This window comes from Sus scrofa, chromosome 6, assembly GCF_054392235.1.
Source record: "Sus scrofa isolate SSC_HxYL_T2T_F1_AM1 chromosome 6, Sscrofa_HxYL_maternal_Yorkshire_Landrace_v2.0, whole genome shotgun sequence".
In the NCBI taxonomy this organism is placed as follows: Eukaryota; Metazoa; Chordata; class Mammalia; order Artiodactyla; family Suidae; genus Sus; species Sus scrofa.
In genome coordinates this window covers 111,259,859-111,275,231 of record NC_139388.1, presented here as the reverse complement: position 1 = coordinate 111,275,231, position 15,373 = coordinate 111,259,859, and the positions used below count along the sequence as shown (strand labels likewise).

General features: G+C 43.5%; 2 protein-coding genes across 6 annotated transcripts in view; one reads left to right on the top strand and one right to left on the bottom strand.

Moving 5' to 3' along the window:
* Positions 1-6,241: 6,241 nt before the first annotated feature.
* On the bottom strand, positions 6,242-13,566 carry LOC146402759 (uncharacterized). 2 transcript variants are annotated; one of them, XM_084964320.1, is made up of 2 exons: positions 12,283-13,566; positions 6,242-9,430 (listed from the first exon to the last, which is right to left on the bottom strand). In XM_084964320.1, exon 2 carries the CDS (start codon positions 7,508-7,510, stop codon positions 7,133-7,135), a length of 378 nt encoding a protein of 125 aa, XP_084820446.1. In that variant the 5' UTR covers positions 7,511-9,430; positions 12,283-13,566; the 3' UTR covers positions 6,242-7,132. The 2 variants fall into 2 exon arrangements, with proteins under 2 accessions (XP_084820446.1, XP_084820447.1); XM_084964321.1 differs by having other exon boundaries at positions 6,242-9,434; positions 12,287-13,564.
* ESCO1 (establishment of sister chromatid cohesion N-acetyltransferase 1) overlaps positions 6,734-15,373 on the top strand; it is a 90,925-nt gene continuing 82,285 nt past the window's right edge. For 2 of the 4 annotated variants that reach the window (XR_002345054.2, XM_021096164.2), the window contains exon 1: positions 6,734-6,859. The gene's annotated coding sequence lies outside the window, so the exon portion shown is untranslated. Of the gene's footprint in view, positions 7,147-15,373 lie in introns of all 4 variants that reach the window. The other 2 variants (XR_002345055.2, XM_003127852.5) reach the window with 1 other exon arrangement.

Sequence of the window (15,373 nt, the reverse complement as noted above, 5' to 3'; positions counted from 1 at the left end):
GATGGGAACTCCTCCTTTCTACCTTAAAACTTTCTTACATGCTCTTACCTCCATGTAGCTAGTCTCCCCCCTTCCCTACCTCCAACCTGACTTCTTTAGGTATCTCACATTAGAAACCCTCTGGCTTCTAGCCTCCGCTTCCTGTTGTTTTATGAAATGTTATATGTTTGCTGTTTTTTCACAAAATTCTTAGCAGCAGAATTACAAACGTATATGCTGTTTATAGAATAGATATTTTCCTCTTTAGAATAGAAATTCTTTGAGGGACAGTCTCTGTTTTGCCTAATTCTCTATACCTGGAACTTACTCTAATGCCTGACATATAGTTGGTGCTTCATACATGTTTATGAAATGAAAGCCAGAACTCCTTTAGTGTGGGAATTTTTTTCCTTGCTGCAGTCTCTTATTTTTGTTTTGTTTTGTTTTTTGTTTTCAGGAAAGTTAAAAAAAAAAACAAAAACGGAGTTTCTGTCGTGGCACAGCAGAAACTAATCTGAGTAGGAACCATGAGGTGGCAGGTTCAGTCCCTGGCCTCACTCAGTGGGTTAAGGATCTGGCGTTGCCGTGAGCTGTGGTGTAGGTCGCAGATGCAGCTTAGATGCTGCAGCTGGGGTGTAGGCTGGCAGCTGTAGTTCGGATTCAACCCCTGGCCTGGGAACCTCCATATGCCGCTCGTGCAACCCTAAAACAAACAAACAAACAAACAAAAAACCCATGATGACATTAATAAGCCCCTGGATTAAAAACAATATCTAAATTTGGCTATTTAGGGAGTTCCCGTCTTGGCTCAGGGGTTAACGAATCCCACTAGGAACCATGAGGTTGCAGGTTCGATACCTGGCCTCGCTCAGTGGGTTAAGGATCTGGCATTGCCGTGAGCTGTGGTGTAGGTGGCAGACACCGCTCGGATCCCACATTGCTGTGGCTCTGGAGTAGGCCGGCGGCTACAGCTCTGATTAGACCCCTAGCCTGGGAACCTCTATGTGCTGTGGGAGCAGCCATAGAAGGCAAAAAAATTAAATAAATAAATAAATAAATAAATAAATAAATTTGGCTATTTAAATTAAAATTAAGTCAAAAAGTCAGTTCCTCATTTCCAGTCATCACATTTCAAGTGCTCAATAGCAGCCATAAGTGGCCATGTTTACCCTTTTAGGTAGCACAGAAATAGAACATTTCCATCATCACAGAAAGTTTGATTAAACAGTGCTGCTGTTTATTACCATTTTTGTTTCCTTCTTTGCATTTAATTGTTTGTTTATGCATTTATTGTCTGACATGGGAATGTATATTATCTAAAGATGGATTTGTTTCTGTTAACTTCTGCATCTCAAGCATCTAGGACAGTGTCTTGTATACAATGTGCCCTCAAAAATATTTGCGAAATAACTCCCCCAGTAAAATATTTGTTCATGCAGATAGAGACCTTGCATCTATTGGACAGTGCAGTATCTCTAGTTATGAGCACAGGATATTCCTCTCCCTACTATCCTCAAGACCATTCCTTTGGGCTCTGCCTCTTAATCCTTTTTGCCCTTGGTAGTACTGGAATATTTGAGTTCCTGTAACTCATCAAACTCACTCTCCTTTTCAGACTTTGTAATGTAGTTCTTTAATCTGGCTAACTCCTATTACTAGTGAAATTGTGAAAGTGGGGCTAGCATTATTATTCAATGTGTTAGTGTGGGTCTCCGGAAATATGGCAAATTGAAATATCATTGTCGATTGATACCAAATTGCTATAATTTTTCTGTTTTTTAATCTTCTAGCTTGAAATTTTTTTGAGGATTTTTATTCTCTCATAGTATTAAATTGTCAAGAAAAGGTTAGCAAGAATGGAACAACAAAGAAAAACCCTTACTTGCTGGTAGCAGGAGGGTCAGTCTGAAAATGAGACTACTCTGTCTTCTTGGCATTAGCAGAGGTTTTATATGTTAGAAGCATTTAGATTGGTCATAAGAAAGAAAAGGAACAAGAAAATGAGACATTGATGGCAATACAACTATTCCATTACTAGATTTTAGAAGTAGGTGTCTTTTTGAAGTTCCCCTTGTGGTGCAGTGGAAACAAATCCTACTAGTAACCATGAGGTTGAGGATTCCATCCCTGGCCTTGCTCAGTGGGTTATGGGTCCAGCGTTGCTGTGAGCTGTGGTGTAGGTCACAGACATGGCTCAGGTCCTGCGTTGCTGTGACTTTGGTGTAGGCCAGCAGCTGTAGCTTTGATTAGACCCCTTGCCTGGGGACTTCCATGTGCCGCTGGTGTGGCCCTAAAAAAAAAAAAAAAAAAAAAAAAAAAAAAAAAGAGGAGTTCCTGTCGTGGCTCAGTGGTTACCGAATCCGACTAGGAACCACGAAGTCACAGATTCAATCCCTGGCCTTGCTCAGTGGGTTAAGGATCTGGTGTTGTCATGAGCTGTGGTGTAGGTTGCAAGACATGGCTTGGATCCCGCATTGCTGTGGCTCTGGTGAAGGCAGGCAGCTACAGCTCCAACTAGACCCCTCACCTGTGAACCTCCATGTGCCGAGGGTGTGGCCCTCGAAAATATTAAAAAAAAAAAAAGTAGGTGTCTTTTTTTTTTTAGCCACACCTGTGGCATATGGAAGTTCCTAGACCAGGGATTGAACCTGCACCACAGCAGTGATGTAGGCTACTGTACCAGCAGTGATGCTGGATCCTTAACCTACTGTCCCACAAGAGAATTCCTAGAAGTAGATGTCTTAATGAAGAGAACTGCAAAAAAGTACATCTTGCAATTTGTAGTCAGCACAGAACACAGTTTAAACAAATCCAGGAGATTACATATACAATTTTGAGTGTGGCAAAAAAATTTACAAGTAGGGGCTTAGTGTAGGGTTCTGAAAAAGAACTTCACAAATTTACAGAACCATAATGTCAAATACCAAGATGCATCATTTAGGCCACAGCATTTGTTTTTAGCATGTTCACATGGCAAAAGATGAACCGATAACAGCTCCCCCAACCCACCCACTTCCTCAGGAGCTCTCAGGAATGGAGGCCTCTCTTTTTACTAAGATAATTTCCCTGCATGCTTATATGATCTTTGAAAGCTCAGTCAAGCAAGATAATTTATTTAGTGGATCATGATTATTTTTTAATAGATAACAAAAATCAAATGAACCAACTTTGAAGTTTATAACACAGTACTGTGAAAGCAAGCTATTTTCATAGCATGCTTAAATAGCTGAGTATATTTAGTTTTAGAAAAGCAAATCTAGAATAAATTGCAGACATGAATTATAAATCAAATTTGAATTACTGGAGTTCCTGTTGTGGCTCAGCAGGTTGCAAATCTGCCTAGTACCCATGATGACACAGGTTCAATCCCTGGCCTTGCTTAGTGGGTTAAGGATCTGGCATTGCTGTGAGCTGTGGCATAGGTAGCAAATGTAGTTCAGATCCTGAATTGTTGTGGCTGTGGTGTAGACTGGCAGCTGCAGCTCTGGTTGGACCCCTAGCCTTGGAAACTCCATAGGCTGTAGGTGTGGCCCTAAAAGGAAAAAAAGCAGAAAAAAAAAAGGTGAAGGCAAATATAGGCCAGATATTCTAGTAGATAACCAGCTTTAACCAGGTTTGAAGTCTACTCCTGAGTTTTTCCCCAACTTAAGCCTTTTGGCACATGCCATTAAAGTATGCTGCTGACCCTGTAAAAACTCTGGCATTACAGGCACAGACCCTCTACTTGGTGGAAAATTCATGCACAACTTACTGTGGCCCCTCCATGTCCCCAGTCCCACTTCCTCCAATTCAACCAACCAATTGATGATGATTGTTTACTATTGCAGTATTTACTATGGTTTTGTTTTTTTGTTTTTGTTTTTGTTTTTGGTCTTTTTAGGGCCACACCGTGGCATATGGAAGTTCCCAGGCTAGGCGTCGAATTGGAGCTGCAGCTGCCGGCCACAGCCACAGCCACAGCAGCACCAGATCCAAGTTGCGACTGCAGTTTGGGTGGACTTGGCTCCAAAAAAAGAAGGGCAGGAACTGAGAACCCACCTATGATCACCACTCTCCAGATTCTCAAAGGCAAGAGTACCATTTTACCCATCCCCACAGTTGTGCAACGCAAAGAGTAGCACAGAATTTGTGTTCAAAAGCCAAGGATCATAGTGCAAGAGCCCTGGATTCTATATCTAGAGTCTTCTAAGAGGCTTTCTCTGAACACTCACCATGGTTAAATCTGGTGGAAATTTCCACAATTTCTTGTTGACACCACACTGCTGCCCAAGGAAGAGGGTATGTAAGGAGAAGCTGAGGTCCCGAGTTTAGACAGGCTCTGGGGAAGGAGAGAAGGGTGGATCACCTCCCCTTTACTTTGCACTGGCCCAGGTCCAAGATTAAAGGTATGTTTCTTTTTCTCTTTTCTTTCTTTGTCGTTTTAGGGCTAAACCCTGGGCATATGGAGGTTCCCAGGTAGGGGTCCAATCAGAGCTATAGTCAATGGCCTACCGCAGAGCCACAGCAACAGCTGTGTCTGCGACCTACACCACAACTCATGGCAACACTGGCTCCTTAACCCACTAAGAGCACTGAACCTGAGTCCTCATGGATGCTAGTCAAGTTCATTAACTGCTGATCCATATGGGAACTCCGTATTTTTCTTTTTCTTTCTTTTTTTTTTTTCTTTTGTCTTTTTGACTTTTCTAGGGCCGCTCCCACGGCATATGGAGGTTCCCAGGCTAGGGGGTCTAATCGCAGCTGTAGCCACCGGCCTACGCCACAGCCACGCTGGATCCGAGCCTTGTCTACAACCTACATCACAGCTCATGGCAACACCGGATCCTTAACCCACTGAGCAAGGCCAGGGATTGAATCTGCAACCTCATGGTTCCTAGGTGGATTCGTTAACCACTGAGCCACGACAGGAACTCCTCTTCTTTTGGTCATTTTAGGGCCGCACCATGGCATATGGAGGTTCCCAGGCTAGGGGTCCAATTGGAGCTGTAGCTGCCGGCCTACATCACAGCTCACGGCAATGCTGGATCCTTAACCCACTGATTGAGGCCAAGGAAGAAACCCGCAACCTCATGGTTCCTAGTCGGATTCGTTTCCACTTCACCACAATGGGAACTCCCATATTTTTCTTTTTCAATGAAAAGTTTTGTCTGGATATATGCCCAGGCGTGGGATTCCTGGATCATATGTAGTTCTACAGTTTTCTGAGGAATCGCCCCGCTGTTTTCCATGATGGTCGTACCAATTTACATTCACACTAACAGTGCAGGAGGGTTTCCTTTTATCACATACTCTCCAAAATTTGTTACTTGTAGTCTTATTAATGATAGCCATTCTGACTAGGGTGAGGTGGTACCTCATTGCAGTCTTGATTTGCATTTCTCTATTAGTGATGTTGAACATTGTTTCATGTGCCTGTTGGCCATCCAAATGTCTTCTTTGGAGAAATGTCTATTCAGGTCTTCTGCCTATTTTTCAACAGGGTTGTGTTGAGTTGTAAGAGTTGGTGTTTGTGTATTTTGGAGATTAAGTCCTTTTCTGTTGCATTCTTTGCAACTATTTTCTCCATTCCATAGGGTTTTTTTTTTGTTTGTTTTGTTTTGTTTTTTAATGGTATCTAGTCACTTGTTATGGAACATTATAGAGGAAAATGTGAGAAAAACAATACAGGTACATGTGTAACTGAGTCACTTTGGTCTACAGCAGAAATTGATGAAACACTGTAAATCAAGTATAATAAATTAAAAAAAGAGGAGTTCCCGTCGTGGCGCAGTGGTTAACGAATCCGACTAGGAACCATGAGGTTGCGGGTTCGATTCCTGCCCTTGCTCAGTGGGTTAACGATCCGGCGTTGCCATGAGCTGTGGTGTAGGTTGCAGACGCGGCTCGGATCCCGCGTTGCTGTGGCTATGGTGTAGGCCGGTGGCTACAGCTCCAATTCGACCCCTAGCCTGGGAACCTCCATATGCCGAGGGAGCAGCCCAAGAAATGGCAAGAAGACAAAAAAAAAAAAAAAAAAAAGTAAATAAATAAATTAATTAATTAAAAAAAGAAAAGGCACTTGGAACTATACCTAGTTACTTATGATGGAGCATAATGTGAGAAAAAAGAATGTATACATGTATGTGTGACTGGGTCACCTTGCTGTACAGTAGAAAATTGACAGAACACTGTAAACCAACTATAATGGAAAAAATAAAAATCACTATAAAATAGAAAAAAATTTAAAAAGAACAGAAAAAAAGGAAAACAATGAGATACAGAGTCAAGTCAGAATAAGTCATTTAAATAAATAATAATGCTACAAATCAGAAAAAAATTAAAGGTATGTTAATTATTAGTCTCAGAGAGCAGTACCTACAACCTAAAGAATCAATACTGAGGGATTTTTCAAGAGAAACCACCACCGCTACGGGGGCGGGGGAGGGGGCGTGGAGGTGGTTTATACCAACAGACAATCCGGGGAAAGGCCAGTGGCCGCCGCTTCCCAGTTGAGGCACCCGCCCGCCCGCGGGGTGCGCGCAAAGCCTCCCATCACGCCTGCGCTGGGCTCGGACGCGGGCTCGCCTTTCCCCGACGCCCGGCCGTCCAGGACGGGGTGAAAAACTGCGTGACACGCAACGAGCGTGGCGGCCATCTTCGTCTTCTGGGCATGTCAGCTGAGCCGGTTTGAGCAGAAGAGGAGCGTTGCGCAAGCGCGCCCAAGACGGTCCCAGGTAACTCCCATCTGACGGGCGAGGCGTCGCCGTCGTCGCCGGAAGTTTGCCGTTTCTGCGCCGCGGGAGAGGCGGCGGTGGCGGCAGAAGCAGCTGAGCGTCCCTGGGTACCCGGATGTGAGGCGGTCTACGGGCTCGCGTCGGACTCTCTGCCAGGAGTGAGGAAGGTACGCGAGCTTCCCCACCGGCTCCGCCGCCCGCTGTCGCGCCCCCGGCGTCCTCGCAGCGCTGCTGCCAGCCCCTCCGGCGAGCCGGACGCTTCTCCCCCTTCCTGTCCCACCCTCTGGGTCGTTGCCTCGCACGCCTCTTCCTACTCCTCGGGTCTCAGTTCTCGGCGCCCCTGGTAGAGAGTGGGCGGCTCGGAGAACGCGGTCGCCCGAGGCAGGCAGGCAGCCTGCCCGTGTCGGTTGCCTAGTCGCCGCATCACCTGCCACATCCCGCTAGGCGGTCACAGGTAATGAGGGGCCGTGGCTGAGAATCGGGTCGGGCCGGTGCTCTCGGCGGCCGCGCGGGCTTCCGGAGCCCCGAGGTGGCGTGCATCCATTACGACGGCCGGGGCGGTGTTGGCGCCCGCCCGTCCGCAGGTAGCCCGGGCCTGGCCCTCGCCCCCGGCGTCTCTCCTGCCCGGTGTCTCCCAGGTCCAGCCGCACCAGCCCCGGCGGAGCTGCGGTGCTACGGTTCTGTCCCCCTGCCCCCGCCGCCACCCACTGACCCCGCGTGAACCCCGCGGCCTCTGCAGTCTGCGCGGCGGGATGTGGGGCTCCTGGTTTCCCAGCCCTTAACCCGGGAGGGGAGCGGTGGCCCGGGTCCAAGGTCATAGAGTGTTTCTGGTTGGACTTGAAGGTCTGGGCGCAGGGTAGGGCTGCCCCGGAGTAGAAATTGGATACGTTGAGGGCTCGAGAGAAGTTTGTAGAGCTCGATGCGAGCAGAAGGGAATTGGATCTTCGATTTTGATCACTATTCGTAAGATTATTTTGCAGCGGGGGTTTGTTTTACTCAGGCAGAATGAGATAGATAGTAAGTCCAAAAATTGGACAGCACTCTCACACTCTCAACCTCCCCCCCGCCCCCATCCTCCTGGGGTTGAGTTCTGAAAACCCAAAAGGTACTGTATTTTCCAGGAGAGGGGGCGGGGAAGGGAGAAGGCATTAAGTCGTTGAGGTTTGAGAAGTTCTGTAAACCTTGTTTCCTGTAAAGCTTTTGGAGAGCTGAAAAGGGATTCTTGAAGCAGGAAGTAATTGCAACACACCGTATTTAAATAGTATTATCAAGTGGTATTTCAATAAATAGCCTTTCCAGAAACTAATAAAAGAATGTTGCTTAGTGGAAGAGTAGGATGTGGGTGTGCTTTGCTTTTTCCCCTACCGAAACATTATTTTTAAAAAACTGGGTAAAACAGGATTTCAGTTTAAAACATTTTGAATGTCGTGAACCATGCTGTATTGACTCAGCTTCTTCTGATTAGCTCTTTAGTTTCTGCTTTACACGGGGCACCAACTGCGAAGTTTTTTTAATTTGGAAAAAAAAATCTCACGATGGAATTAGATGTGAGAGTGCATGAAAGGTGCTTTAAAAGTGCTTAATTTGGAAGCTGCAAATTCAGGCCCAGGGCATGTGAGGAAATGAGAAAACTAACGGAGACAATTGCCACTTTTAGGCTGAATGCAGTATATGCCCCTTAGGTCAGATATGTGACTTTGAAAGTATCTTTCTTAGAATAAAGCTTGCCCTGCTTTATGAGCTTCTGCCTATTTTAGTACTTCCTGGGGAGGGAAAATACGCTGTCATTTCTCATTGATTAGTATTATAATTCTGCAGTGAAAAATAATTTTTTAAAAAATATCAGCCTCAAGATTTTATACCAGGCATTTAAATTGATAAATTATGCCTACAGAATAACTGAAAAAGGACCTTAATTTATTGAATGCCGTTAACCCCTTTTGCTAGATGGCCCTTTTTATAGCTTGGTAATTCATTATAGCACAAAGGTGACTTTAATTTTTCTAATAATGAAGGAGATTAGCAATATACAATGGATTGTTTTTACAGTGGAGTTAAGTGTTTTTCATAAGTTTTGCTAGCAGATTTATGTACACACAGTTATTTGAATAATCTCAACTGCAAGTGATAAGAATTTTAGTGGTAGTGAGAAACAAACGCTAGTAAAATTGTTACCACACGTAATGCTCTTAAGGACTGTTAATTTTGTGAAGCCCAGACCTTAATGTTTTTCTGTGCATCCTTTTTTCTTGACACCGTGAAAGTTCTTTGACTCTATTTCTGCATAAGTTCTATATTCAGCTGCTGTGGCTACTTTTGACAAATACATCATTCTGTTTGCCTGACTATCCTTTTTTGTGGGAGCTACATCTTGTGCTTGATTGCGTTATATTACACCTGAAGAAGGCAAGATTTATACCATATCTCTTCAGCTTTATGAAGTTGCATGTGTGAGATTCACAGAGATAAAAACTCAGAATATAAATAAAAATAGGGTATTAAATATTACTTTAATATAGTGGTCTCAAACTTTTTGGTCAAAATCCCTTTGCATTCTTGAAATTATATAGGATTCTAAATGACTTTGTTTATATGGGTTATACCTATTGATAATCAGTATTTGAAATTAAATATATTAGTTTTTTGAAAAATAACTAATAAATTAATAACAGGTTAATATAAATAATATTTTTTGATGGAAAACAACTATTTTCCAAAACAGAAAAAGTGAAAGAATGGCAACTATTTTACATTTTTGTAAATCTTTTTATAGTGTTTTTTGCCTAATAGAAGACAGCTGAATTCTATCAGTGTCTGCATTTAATCTTTATATGTTGTTCTGGTTGAAGCATGTGAAGAAAGTCCAGCTTCACACCAATGTATTGGAAAGAGTACTTTTCAGATAATTTGATATAACATTTCATTAAAAATGTGTAGGGGTTGGGGTGAGGATCATTGCGTTATATTCAGAAAAACAACATTTTTGGATAATTGTGATATTTTTCTCTGACTCTATGGCAAAACTCAACAAGTGGCAATTTCTTAAATATTGGTTGCAATGTAGAACCTGAAACCACATCTATATACTTGTCAGACAGTGTTGCACTAAAATGCTTTGTTCTCTTTGCACTTTGAATGGATTTTTGATCCATGTATGATTTTGAACTCATGAAAATGTCTCTGAAATCTCCACCATCCTGGTACCATACTTTGAGAACTACTGCCTAAATGTAAATACTTAAATAGTTTAGAATTAATGTAATTATTAGCTGAAGGGATAAAGGTAATATGGAGTTACAGCTGCTAAGTAGTTAAGTGAAACCAGGAGTAACTAAGGTAAAATTTTTCTTTTTTATGCTTTTTTTTATCAAAAAATTATTATATAAATAATATTAATTATTATAGCTTATTATTATTTTGGTCTTTTTGGGGCCGCACCTGCGGCATATGCAAATTCCCCAGGCTAGGGTCCCAGTCGGAGCTACAGCTGCCAGCCTCTGCCACAGCCACAACAACTTGGGATCCGCCATCTATACCACAGCTCACGGCAACGCTGGATCCTTAACTCATTGAGCAAGGCCAGGGATCAAAACCGCAACCTCATGGTTCCTAGTTGGATTTGTTTCTGCTGTGCCACTATGGGAACTCCAGGAACTGTTTTAAGGACTTTATATTAGGAAATGTTTCCATTGTATCATACCCCCCCCCCCCCCCCCCCCCCCGTTTTGGCTGGGCCCAGGGCGTGCGGAAATTCCCTGGGCCAGGGGTCAAATCCAAGCCACAGCAGTGACAGTGCCAGATCCTTAACCCACTGTGCGACCAGGGGAACTCCTGTTGTATCATCCTTACTGATGGTTAAGAGAAGAGCAAATATAATTCAACTTTTTTTCCCCCTGCAGATAGTACATTCTTTTTTTTATACTGTTTTCTCTTATAATGCAGATACAGTTCCATTTTAGAAGAAACGTAGTACTTAGATAATTTCTCTGTAAGGAATTTAAGATCTATCATTGGTGTATTTAAAATACATTGTTTTATTTTTTATTTATTTTTTGTCTTTTTTTGGTCTTTTTAAGGCTGCACCATGGCATATGGAGGTTCCCAGGCTAGGGGCCCACTTGCAGCTGTAGCTGCCAGCCTACGCCATAACCACAGCAAAACCAGATCCAAGCTGTGTCTGCTTACTGCAATGCCAGATCCTTAACTCACTGAGCGAGGCCAAGGATCGAACCCAATACCTCGTGTTTCCTAGTCGGATATGTTTCCACTGTGCCATGATGGGAACTCCTAAGATACATAGTTTTATTTTTTTCCTTTTTTATTTTTTTGTCTTTTTGCCATTTCTTGGGCCGCTCCCGCGGCATATGGATCTTCCCAGGCTAGGGGTCTAATCAGAGCTGTAGCTGCCAGCCTACGCCAGGGGCACAGCAATGCAGGATCCGAGCCATGTCTGCAACCTACAGCACAGCTCACGGCAATGCCAGATCATCAACCCACTGAGCAAGGGCAGGAATCGAACCCGCAACCTCATGGTTCCTAGTCGGACTCGTTAACCACTGGGCCATGACGGGAACTCCATAAAATACATAGTTTTAGATTGGAGTTCTCTTCTGGTGCAGTGGGTTGGGAATCCTGTGTTGTCACTGCTCGTCACTGCTGTGATGCAGGTTAGATTCCTGGTCTGGGAACTTTTGCATGCTGTGGACACCGCCAAAAAAATGCACACACACGCATGTATTCATATACATACAGATTATATATGTGTAGTTTTAGACTCATCAGAAAATTGAGTTATTAAATAAAACATGTATCAGTTTTAGGAGTTCCTATTGTGGCTCAGCGGTCGCAAACCCAACTAGTACCCATGAGGACACGGGGCCATTTGGCATTGTCTGAAGATAAATTTTTTTTTTTTTTTTTTTTTTTTGTCTTTTTTTGTCATTGTTGTTGTTGCTATTTCTTGGGCCGCTCCCGCGGCATATGGAAGTTCCCAGGCTAGGGGTTGAATCGGAGCTGTAGCCACCGGCCTACGACAGAGCCACAGCAACGCGGGATCCGAGCCGCGTCTGCAACCTACATCACAGCTCACGGCAACGCCGGATCGTTAACCCACTGAGCAAGGGCAGGGGCCGAACCCGCAACCTCATGGTTCCTAGTCGGATTCGTTAACCACTGCGCCACGACGGGAACTCCTGAAGATAAATTTGATTGTTAGACTGAGGGCACAGTGCTACTGGCATCTAATAGATAGGCCTCAGCTGCAGCTCCAGTGAAACACCCTAGGCCGAGAACTTCCATATGACGCAGGTGTGGGCATAGGAAAAAAAAAAAAAACAAAAAAAAACAAACAGGAGTTCCCGTCGTGGCGCAGTGGTTAACGAATCCGACTAGGAACCATGAGGTTGCGGGTTCGGTCCCTGCCCTTGCTCAGTGGGTTAACGATCCGGCATTGCCGTGAGCTGTGGTGTAGGTTGCAGACGCGGCTCGGATCCCGAGTTGCTGTGGCTCTGGCGTAGGCTGGTGGCTACAGCTCCGATTCAGCCCCTAGCCTGGGAATCTCCATATGCCGCGGGAGCGGCCCAAGAAATAGCAACAACAACAAAAGACAAAAAGACCAAAACAAAAAAAAAAAAACAAAAAAAAAAAAAAAAGAAAAAAGAAAAAAAAAAAAACAGTGGAAGGAGAGTCAGAAGAAAGATAAAGGAAGAGATAACCAATAGGAGGAGCTTGCATTTGGTTGGTGGATGTGCATAATTTGTAGGGACCTTTTAAGACTGTATATGTGCCAATTGAAGGTCTTCAGTGTGAAAAGTCTGATGGTATTGGTAGACTTATAGTCTTTGCTTTGTGCTAAGTTCAGACTCAGTATTGCTGAAAAGTTATCCTGTGATCTCAGAAGCAGAATCTTTCCCTGGCTGGTTAGACAGCTTTCTGAATTTTCACAAGTGTTTTATGGAACTGAGGAGTGTTTTGTATTATTTTGGGGAATATTCCTTCAGTAAATTATTTTGGAATTGAGAGGTGTACGGAGCTGGATTCTGCAGTAAATCTGACAGAATTACTTTACCTTAAGATGGCCAGAAGTTTTCAATGATGTTTGAAATACCAAGAACAGGGAGTTCCTATTGTGGTGCAGCGGAAACGAATCCGACTAGGAAGGAACCATGAGGTTACAGCTGCTGACCTATGCCAGAGCCACAGCAACGCCAGATCCAAGCCACGTCTGTGACCTACACCACAGCTCATAGCAACGCCAGATCTTTAATCCGCTGATCGAGGCCAGGGTTTGATCCCTGGCTGTGGCTCTGGCATAGGCCAGCAGCTATAGCTCCAATTAGACCCTAGCCTGGGAACCTCCGTATGCCACAGGTGTGGCCATAAAAAGCAAAAAGAAAAAGAATTTGGTGTTGCCGCAGCTACCACTTGGATTCAATCCCTGGCTTGAGAACTTCCATATGCTATGGATGTAGCCATAAAAAAAAAAAAAAAATCCAGCTGAGGGACAGTGGCTTGGAGCAGAGTAGTAGTAATGTTAGGAGGTCAGATTTTGGATGCATTTGGAAGGTATATGGGTTAATAATGGATTGAGTCGATATGAAGCTTAAGAGAAAAGTTGGGGATGGCTTCAAGGTTTTGTTCTAAACAATTAAAGAGGAACGTGTCATTTACTGAGATGGGGGGTAAATCCTTTGGAAGTTTTAGGTTTAGGAGGCAAGATTAGGGGTTCACTTGTTAATATGTTAAAGTTTCAGATATTTAATGATCCAGTAAAAATCTCTCCATGAATAGTATTCTGTGGGTTTACATTTTTTTGTATTTCAAATTATATTCTCTCTCTCTCTTTTTTTTTTTTTTTTGTCTTTTTGCCATTTCTAGGGCCGCTCCCACGGCATATGGAGGTTCCCAGGCTAGGGGTCGAATTGGATCTGTAGCCTCTGGCCTACGCCAGAGCCACAGCAACTCGGGATCCGAGCCGCGTCTGCAACCTACACCACAGCTCACGGCAACGCCGGATCGTTAACCCACTGAGCAAGGCCAGAGACCGAACCCACAACCTCATGGTTCCTAGTCGGATTCGTTAACCACTGCGCCACCACAGGAACTCCATCAAATTATATTCTCTTCTATTTCTATCTCTTCTCTTTTTCTTTGATGTATGTGTTGAGTGAATTATGGTAAATAATTTTCAGAACTTCAGTTCTGGTGAAATTTTAAAATACACTGTGCATTCTAAGTTTAAAATATGGCTGAGGAGTTCCTGTTGTGGCTCAGCGGAAACGAATCTGATTAGTATCCATGAGGATGCAGGTTCAGTCCCTGGCCTTATTCAGTGGGTTAAGGATCCGGCGTTGCCATGAGCTGTGGTGTAGGTCGCAGACGTGGCTCAGATCCTGCTTTGCTGTGGCTGTGGTATAGGCCAATGGCTACAGCTCCAATTTGACCCCTAGCCTGGGAACCTCCATATGCCTCGGGTGCGGCCACAAAAAAAAAAAGAAAAAAAAAAAAAAAAAAAAGACTGAAACCCTTATATGCCAATAAAGTAGACCTGTTGAATGCCAGGATAAGTGGACAGAAATGCACTAAAACTGGAGAACTTTCTCAGAATTTTCAAAGTAACACTAAAAGCCTTAAAATGGTATTGTCCCTTTCCCCCACCTCCCAGTACCTTTCTCTACAAGCTACCACTTTCACTCTCCTAGCTGTTTTCTTTAGTATCTAGCTCATTAGTTTTGGGGTGTGCAATAACTGTCATATTTTGATTGATCAGTTTCAGATGTTACTGACTTTCTGCCTCCCTAATTGAGAATTTGTCTTCTGCTTTCCTCCCCATATACCTAAAGTTACATTTCAGTTACTGGGTAAGGCAATAGTGAGTGGTGTTGTAATGTAAATATTGTTTACTGCTAAGCTTAGTATTCTTCTGGAACTGTATCCCCCTTTTCTTTTTTCTGTGGAGTTAGTAATAGCCTCATTTTCTTTTGCCTAATTTTCTAAGATACTAGGGCAGTTTTTCTCCAAAAATCATGTGCCTGGCAGTAATATTTTTCATACTTAAACATCAGGTCTAATCCCTTCCCTAACCTACCCACACAAGCCTAAAGGTTCCTTTTGGGATCCTTCATTCTGTCTATTTCATTGTGGGTTGGTTACTCTCGTGGTCTGTTCTCCAAAGTATTTGTGCGAATAATACTGCTGCTGGCAGCAAATACATTCTTTGTGTTCTCAGACTTAATTTTAGACCATTGTGGTATTTTTCTATTGCCCTTTTGGATTTCTTTTTCCTCTCCTCTTCTTTTTTTTTTTTTTTTTTGTCTTTTTTGCCATTTCTTGGGCTGCTCTTGTGGCATATGGAGGTTCCTAGGCTAGGGGGTCGAATCGGAGCTGTAGCTGCCAGCCTACGCCAGAGCCACAGCAACGTAGGATCTGAGCCACGTCTGCGACCTACACCACAGCTCACTGCAACGCCGATCGTTAACCCACTGAGCAAGGGCAGGGATCAAACCCGCTTCATGGTTCCTAGTCGGATTCGTTAACCACTGTGCCATGAAAGGAACTCCTTTTTTTTTTTTTTTTTTTTTTTTGTGATGAGCTTGTTCAGATTTCTTGTCCATTTTTTCCTTTGATTAACTATTTTATTAATTTTTAGGATTTAAAAAATGTAATATGTACATATTAATCCT